The sequence below is a fragment of the Elaeis guineensis genome, chromosome 1 (genome assembly GCF_000442705.2).
Source record: "Elaeis guineensis isolate ETL-2024a chromosome 1, EG11, whole genome shotgun sequence".
NCBI lineage: Eukaryota > Viridiplantae > Streptophyta > Magnoliopsida > Arecales > Arecaceae > Elaeis > Elaeis guineensis.
In genome coordinates, this window is record NC_025993.2 from 162,141,361 (window position 1) to 162,150,396 (window position 9,036).

The window sequence follows — 9,036 nt, forward strand, 5'->3', positions numbered from 1 at the left end:
CTGTTTATTAATTATGTTCTTCTTTTATGTCCATAGGTAGGGAACCAATTAAGTGACCAAAATTAACTTCTAAGAAGGAATACTTGATTATCATTAATGGCTCTGAGACAGCCTGTAGAGGCCCCAGGTTAGTAGAAAGGGATACCTGCTTTTTTTTTAAAAAAAATACCATGTTAGGTTAGAAATCTCTTAAACTCTTTAAAAGACCACTTAGAAAAGTCATCACGAGAATGTTTGGAAGGCCACCCGATAAGCATTCATCTGTGATCGAACCCTATCGTAAATTTCTACCCAAAAAAAAAATAAAGTTCCCAGAAAAGAGAATTAAAATAAAAAATAGTTATGATAAGAGACTAGAAAATATGAATAGAACAAAATTGCAGAAACAAATTTGAAGAGGAGGCTAACATAACGCAATAAGACAATATAAACCATTATACTCAATGTGTTAATAGTCTCATACTAGGAAAAAAACTGCAGATGACTTTGTAAGTAATTACCTTCTTTATTAAGTGTACCATTCAGCTGGTTGGCTCCTAGATTCAGGATATTAAGTGAAGATAAATTTTTGAGAGATAACGGAATAGTTCTGGTGAGCATGTTATCACTTAGATCAAGAATTTTCAACTTTCTCAATCCTGATATATCTGTCAAATATACAATATCCAAAAAAAAAAGAATCTAAATCAAAAGTACTATTTACAACAAAAAGGATAGAATAGAATGAAGTTAAAGAAATAAGTTGGATGAGAGAAAGGCTAGCTGACCCATTTGTGATAACGATCCTATTATTTGATTGCCAGATAAGTTAAGTTGTTGGAGCTCATGAAAGGAAGAAAAAATATTGAAATTCAATCACCATTGCTTAAATTGATCATATTCCATGAGCCATGAAAGCATGAGCTTTGACACTTGTTTTGTGCTATTGCTGCAGATCACTCTCTTCCAAAGGCAGTAGTCTCTCCCTCTTCCCCACGTGGGTGGTGAAGTGTAGTTGTTGTGAAGGAGAGAAGATCTAAGCTCTAATAGAGCTTCATACTCCTCTAAAGGACATCCGAAGCTAGAGCTGCAGTTGCATAGGACTACAATCAGTGAAGTCCATAACAAAATTGCTAGCCTTGAGTAGGTGACAAAGTAGTAGCAATTCCTCATAATGGGGTAACTGATGTAAGATAATTATCTGATGTGTATTTACTTCTCATCTCATCCTTGCACCAGTCATATCAAAGCATGGAGGTTTGGAAATTTGAGTCTACAACCAAGTCAATATATTGCTAGGTTGACTGCATGGCTTCCAATAACGTCATATTCAATCCCTCAATGCTAAGATTTTTTTTGGAAAAAGAGATTGGGAGTGGACCCTAGCCTGAGAATAATTATTAGAATTGAAAGCGAGTGAAATGTAATTCACCGAATGAAAAAAATTGGTAAAAAAAATAAAAAAATTAAAGACAAGCGAACAGCTCACAAAAGGTAAAAGAGAGTCATAGGAAAATATGGGGAACAATTTCTTGTAAGATCTAGAATCCACTCATTAAGAACTTAAGAAGATTTAGTGGTAGAAACTTTTCCTACAAACTTGGATTTCTCGATAAAGTCTTCAATTGTTCCATGTGCACTGACTCAATGCGTAAACCAGCAAGTCTAAGTCTATATGGAAGAAAAGTATGCATCATGATCCATGTAGGACTTCTTTTTTGGAGAAAAGCTATTGGGAGCTTTTCTACTCTTGACCAAAAGTTTTCCAAAGAGGATTTCACTCTCGAACAACAAGAGCTGGACTCCAGATATCCATAGACCAAATAGTCTATCTTTAACTACTAATCAAGAGGAGTAATATTTGAATGTACCATGTGAAGATCAGTGAAGAGATAGAAATCTGTTGGTAAATTCATTCTCTATTGTACTTAATTTCATGGATGTTAATTAGGCATCGTATGCCTTCATTACTTCAACATCACTTTAAATTGTGATGAACTCTTTTAAAGTATATTAGTTAGTTCTAGTATAAATATGGGAGACCTTAATCTCTCTGCTTAGCCTCTATAAGATGGACATCTGAGGAGGACTACCTTGCTCCTCTGCCTAGCTGCAGGTGGATCTAGAAATCAAGGAAAGCTTCATTGAGGTGACTGCATGGCTTCCAATAACATCATATTCAATCCCTCAATGCTAAGATTTTTTTTGGGAAAAGAGATTGGGAGTGGACCCTAGCCTGAGAATAATTATTAGAATTGAAAGCGAGTGAAATGTAATTCACCGAATGAAAGAAACTGGTAAAAGAAATAAAAAAATTAAAGACAAGCAAGCAGCTCACAAAAGGTAAAAGAGAGTCATAGGAAAATATGGAGAACAATTTCTTGTAAGATCTAGAATTCACTCATTAAGAACTTAAGAAGATTTAGTGGTAGAAACTTTTCCTACAAACTTGGATTTCTCGATAAAGTCTTCAATTGTTCCACGTGCACTGACTCAATGCGTAAACCAGCAAGTCTAAGTCTATATGGAAGAAAAGTATGCATCATGATCCATGTAGGACTTCTTTTTTGGAGAAAAGCTATTGGGAGCTTTTCTACTCTTGACCAAAAGTTTTTCAAAGAGGATTTCACTCTCGAACAACAAGAGCTGGACTCCAGATATCCATAGACCAAATAGTCTATCTTTAACTACTAATCAAGAGGAGTAATATTTGAATGTACCATGTGAAGATCAGTGAAGAGATAGAAATCTGTTGGTAAATTCATTCTCTATTGTACTTAATTTCATGGATGTTAATTAGGCATCGTATGCCTTCATTACTTCAACATCACTTTAAATTGTGATGAACTCTTTTAAAGTATATTAGTTAGTTCTAGTATAAATATGGGAGACCTTAATCTCTCTGCTTAGCCTCTATAAGATGGACATCTGAGGAGGACTATCTTGCTCCTCTGCCTAGCTGCAGATGGACCTAGAAATCAAGGAAAGCTTCATTGAGGTGACTGCATGGCTTCCAATAACGTCATATTCAATCCCTCAATGCTAAGATTTTTTTTGGAAAAACAGATTGGGAGTGGACCCTAGCCTGAGAATAATTATTAGAATTGAAAGCGAGTGAAATGTAATTCACTGAATGGAAGAAACTGGTAAAAAAAATAAAAAAATTAAAGACAAGCGAGCAGCTCACAAAAGGTAAAAGAGAGTCATAGGAAAATATGGGGAACAATTTCTTGTAAGATCTAGAATCCACTCATTAAGAACTTAAGAATATTTAGTGGTAGAAACTTTTCCTACAAACTTGGATTTCTCGATAAAGTCTTCAATTGTTCCATGTGCACTGACTCAATGCGTAAACCAGCAAGTCTAAGTCTATATGGAAGAAAAGTATGCATCATGATCCATGTAGGACTTCTTTTTTGGAGAAAAGCTATTGGGAGCTTTTCTACTCTTGACCAAAAGTTTTCCAAAGAGGATTTCACTCTCGAACAACAAGAGCTGGACTCCAGATATCCATAGACCAAATAGTCTATCTTTAACTACTAATCAAGAGGAGTAATATTTGAATGTACCATGTGAAGATCAGTGAAGAGATAGAAATCTGTTGGTAAATTCATTCTCTGTTGTACTTAATTTCATAGATGTTAATTAGGCATCGTATGCCTTCATTACTTCAACATCACTTTAAATTGTGATGAACTCTTTTAAAGTATATTAGTTAGTTCTAGTATAAATATGGGAGACCTTAATCTCTCTGCTTAGCCTCTATAAGATGGACATCTGAGAAGGACTACCTTGCTCCTCTACCTAGCTGCAGGTGGATCTAGAAATCAAGGAAAGCTTCATTGAGGTGACTGCATGGCTTCCAATAACGTCATATTCAATCCCTCAATGCTAAGATTTTTTTTGGGAAAAGAGATTGGGAGTGGACCCTAGCCTGAGAATAATTATTAGAATTGAAAGCGAGTGAAATGTAATTCACTGAATGGAAGAAACTGGTAAAAAAAATAAAAAAATTAAAGACAAGCGAGCAGCTCACAAAAGGTAAAAGAGAGTCATAGGAAAATATGGGGAACAATTTCTTGTAAGATCTAGAATCCACTCATTAAGAACTTAAGAATATTTAGTGGTAGAAACTTTTCCTACAAACTTAGATTTCTCGATAAAGTCTTCAATTGTTCCACGTGCACTGACTCAATGCGTAAACCAGCAAGTCTAAGTCTATATGGAAGAAAAGTATGCATCATGATCCATGTAGGACTTCTTTTTTGGAGAAAAGCTATTGGGAGCTTTTCTACTCTTGACCAAAAGTTTTCCAAAGAGGATTTCACTCTCGAACAACAAGAGCTGGACTCCAGATATCCATAGACCAAATAGTCTATCTTTAACTACTAATCAAGAGGAGTAATATTTGAATGTACCATGTGAAGATCAGTGAAGAGATAGAAATCTGTTGGTAAATTCATTCTCTATTGTACTTAATTTCATGGATGTTAATTAGGCATCGTATGCCTTCATTACTTCAACATCACTTTAAATTGTGATGAACTCTTTTAAAGTATATTAGTTAGTTCTAGTATAAATATGGGAGACCTTAATCTCTCTGCTTAGCCTCTATAAGATGGACATCTGAGGAGGACTACCTTGCTCCTCTGCCTAGCTACAGGTGGATCTAGAAATCAAGGAAAGCTTCATTGAGGCACTCTGCTTCAGGATTGTCCGAGTGAATTCTAATAGATGCTGTATATAATGCCTAGCCCAAAATAAACTGGGTTTGGTCCACTTCACCAGCCTGATGTTTAATTCGGATCATGGCCTGGACTTTGGCTCGTGGCCAGGCTTGAAAAGGGGCCACTCCTCTTCTCGATCTTCGATGGGTGCTAAAAGAGCTAGCCTCCTGGCTATTTAAGGTTACCACCACCCCTCAAGGGGACGAGCCAATTCTCCTAATCCCTTTTTTCTTATCTCTTGGATTCTCAAGATTTCTAACAATCATCCTCATCACCCTGCTTTTGCCGAAATCATGACTTCAAACTTCCGAGAGCCACCTCCTCACCTCTTAGATTCTTCCTCTCTCTAAAGAGGACTTAACTCCTTTGAAGACTCGATGCCTTTCACGATAGGGCATCGTACAGTTTTGACCATCACACCGTTTAATCATCAAGATAGATGGCTATCAAACGCAGTGCAATATATCACACGAAAAATGCACAACATATGACGCACAATGCTCATCCTATTTGATAGCGGCCCATCTCTGTGGCCAATGATGTGATGAGATGGCTAATCAGATCTGCATCGCTCTTCGTGGTGCACGTTGCACAGCGCAACCGTAGCAATCAAAATCCGCACCGACTCTTCTACCATGGCTTCAGCCCCCGCCCATTTTCTGCCACCTCGCGCATGTCTCTGAATTACGCCTAACCCCAACCACGTGGACTCGTTCTCGAACTTTGCACTTCCGGATATAGCCACTGAAGGCAGCGTCGCATTCCACCGTCTACTACGTTATCGTTTGAATTAATGGTGGGTTACTGACAGATGGACATCAAATTCAGACCGCGCAGCCGCTGTGAAAGTTTTGACTTGAAGTTGATTCAAAAAGGGCAAAGTTAAGATAATATGTTATAGGGAAATTCACATTTACAGATCAATACAAATGGTATAATATGGAATCCCATCTCCCAGAAGGCTAAAATCCCACACCATGGCGATGGCATCAGCCCTTCCTCTCTCTCACCATCTCGAAAAGTTAGCTTCCCTCCTTGCTCTAACCCAAGCTTTCTCGGCAACTGCCAAAACCTCCACCAACCTGACCCAGGGCACCACCCTCACACCCCTCGGCCCAACCACCTCTTGGCCCTCCCCCTCCGGCGACTTCGCCTTCGGTTTCCGTCCCCTCGACTCCAACGCCTCCCTCTTCGTCCTCGCCATCTGGTTCAACATCACCTCTCCCCAGGCCGTTGTCTGGTTTGCCAACGGCGACAACCCGGTCCAGGCCGGGTCCAAGCTCGAGCTCACCTCCGCCGGCCAACTCTCCCTCACCGACCAGTCCGGCAACGAGGTCTGGAACCCCGGCGTCAGCAACGCCACCTACGCCGCCCTCCTCGACTCCGGCAACCTCATCCTCGTCTCCTCCAGCTCTTCCTCCTCTCCGTGGCAGAGCTTCGCCTCGCCGAAGGACACCCTCCTCCCGGGCCAAGCCCTATGGGCAGGATCCAGTCTCCGGTCACGGCTGACAGACTTGGACTACTCCGAAGGCCGCTTCTCCCTCGTCGCCCAGAACAACGGCAACCTGGTGCTCTACCCGTTGGCGCTGCCGGCCGGAAACTTATACCAGTCCTACTGGGCCACCAACACCGTGGGCTCCGGCTCCGGTTCCCGGCTAGTCTTCAACGAGTCCGGCAGCCTTTACTATGCTCTCACAAACGATACACAAATCAACATCTTCTCCACCGGCAGCTCCTACTCGACCAAAAACTTCTACCAGAGGGCGACGCTCGACCCCGATGGCGTCTTTACGCTATACGTCTATCCGAAGAACGCATCCAACGGGCAGCAGAAATGGCAGGTGGGGAGAATAGTCCCGCCGGACATTTGCACCAGCATCAGGAACGATTACGGGAGCGGGTCCTGTGGATACAACAGCTATTGTGTGTCGAACGGCGATGATCAGAAGCCTTACTGCCTGTGCCCGCCCAACTATTCATTCATCGATTCCACGAGGGAGTACTTGGGTTGCATGCCCAACTTCGCGCCGCAGAGCTGCGAGCATAACGAAACAGATTTGTTCAACTTCGAGATGCTCAGCGAAACCGACTGGCCGCTGTCAGACTACGAGCATTACACGAACGTGAGCGAAGACCAGTGCAGAGAGTACTGCCGCAGCGATTGCATGTGCGCCGTGACCATCTTTAATGGTGGACAGTGCTATAAGAAGAAGCTCCCCCTTTCCAACGGGAGGCAGACGGGGTCTTTCGGCGGGACAGCTCTGATCAAAGTGGCCATAGGCAACGCTTCCCTGCCCCAGTCGCCCAGTTCGACTGTAACTGTCGAGAAGAAGAATCAGAGAACTTTAATTCTAGTTGTATCATTGCTTCTGGGGAGCTCCGGGTTTCTCAATATGGTGTTGCTTGGTGTGATCTCGGTGAATGGCCTCTGTCGCTATGCAAACAGGAGGCCGATTAAACCAGTATCGGGCATGTCGGGAATGAACATAAGAGTTTTCACTTACAGAGAGCTCGAGCGGGCTACAAATGGATTTAGTGAGGAATTGGGCGGTGGATCATTTGGAAGGGTCTATAAGGGGTCATTGGCATTGGAGTCAAGAACGTGGATCGCAGTGAAGAAGTTAGACAGGCTGCTCCACGACAGCGACAAGGAATTCATGAATGAGGTGAGATCGATCGGCCAGACTCACCACAAAATTTGGTTAGATTGCTCGGTTTCTGCGACGAAGGGGTGCATCGGCTTCTAGTATACGAGTACATGAGCAATGGATCATTGAACAGTTTTCTGTTCCGGAGTGAGAGACCGCAATGGAGCCAGCGAACAAAAATCGCATTGGGGATTGCCAGGGGACTCCTATACTTGCATGAAGAGTGCAGCGCTCCGATTATCCACTGTGATATAAAGCCAGAAAACATACTGCTAGATGACAATTTTGTTGCTAGGATATCCGATTTTGGGTTGGCTAAGCTTCTAAGAACCGACCAGTCTCATCGAACGAACACTGGCGCCAGGGGAACCAGAGGATATGTCGCGCCCGAGTGGTTTAAAAATGTGCCCATCACTGCAAAGGTGGATGTCTACAGCTTTGGTGTCATGTTGCTGGAGATTATTTGTTGCAGGAAAAGCTTGGAGCGAGGGGTGGGAAATGAGGTGGTGATGGTGCTCGCTTATTGGGCTTATGACTACTATAGAGAAGGGAGGTGGGACGTCTTGGTGGAGAATGATGAAGAGGCTATGGCTGACATAAGTGTAGTGGAGAGATTTGTAATGGTGGCCATGTGGTGCATCCAGGAAGAACCATCTCTAAGACCGTCAATGCAGAAGGTGATTCAGATGCTAGAAGGAGCGGTTGCGGTTCCTGCTCCCCCTGACCGTTCCTCCTACTCCAGTTCAATCCGCTGAGTTCTGGTTCTCTATCTTTCTGGCCTATGCCGGATGTTAATTTTGGGATTCATTTTATAATTCTGACCTAGAAGGCACGCAATCCTGCCTCAGCTTCTCCAAAGAAGATTGAGCCTACCTTCCAGAAGCAGAATAAGAAGGAGAAGAAAAAGAATCTATATTTTCTAAATACTATACCAGAGAGAAGACTTCTTCTGTTGTTGTTTTGGCTCTGAGTTCTTCCTTTTTATTTTTTGGCGCTGAAATCTTTTGAGCATCTCTTTCTCTTGTGTTCTGATTGTTTGCTCGCTGTTTTTTTATTTTTTGTATCCTTTCTGTTGGTGTATTTCTTCTTTGCAATGTGGACGGTATTGCTATGTGTTTAGATCTTTGGATATCTGTTTTGAAGGCCTGCTTGTAAATTTCTTCGCTCTCCCTAATGAAGTTTGGGTGGTACTTTGCTTCCCTCGTTCATCAAAAAAAGAGAATCATGCCGACTGCTAGTAAGAGTATTTGTTAGTGTTTTACCAGCTCCTTTCACAAGCATAAACAGATCGATGGAGGAGAAAATTATGCCATATAAATTTTAACTTTGGTGAATCGATGTTCTAAAATTGCATATTGTGGCATTCATATTTGTTTCTTTTTCGAAATGTGATGTTTACATTTATATTGCAATAGATTGTATTGTTATTGCTTGGAGCTCGTAGAATATGACGACGTCTGGAATTCAGGTATGAATCTTGATGTACAGAGAAAAACAAGGAACACCATCAGGTTTGTGGTGAATTTCAGCCTAGGTTATTCTTACACTCCATGAAATGCCCATAGATGAGTTCAGTAGGATTATACTTCATATAAAATTATACCTTTTGATTGTTGACATGCCTCTGTTTGGTGTATACATATGTCTGAAACGAACTAAGAGCATGCTTAGTTGGAGGGAGT

The 9,036-nt window shown here is 41.7% G+C and overlaps 1 protein-coding gene across 1 annotated transcript; it reads left to right on the forward strand.

The window, feature by feature from the left end:
- Positions 1-5,628: 5,628 nt before the first annotated feature.
- LOC105039533 (G-type lectin S-receptor-like serine/threonine-protein kinase LECRK2) lies at positions 5,629-8,477 on the forward strand. The gene is given in 2 exon segments (XM_073246329.1): positions 5,629-7,397; positions 7,400-8,477. Coding segments are annotated over 2 exon segments (2,424 nt in total). The 5' UTR covers positions 5,629-5,683; the 3' UTR covers positions 8,110-8,477.
- The last annotated feature ends 559 nt before the right edge of the window (positions 8,478-9,036 follow it).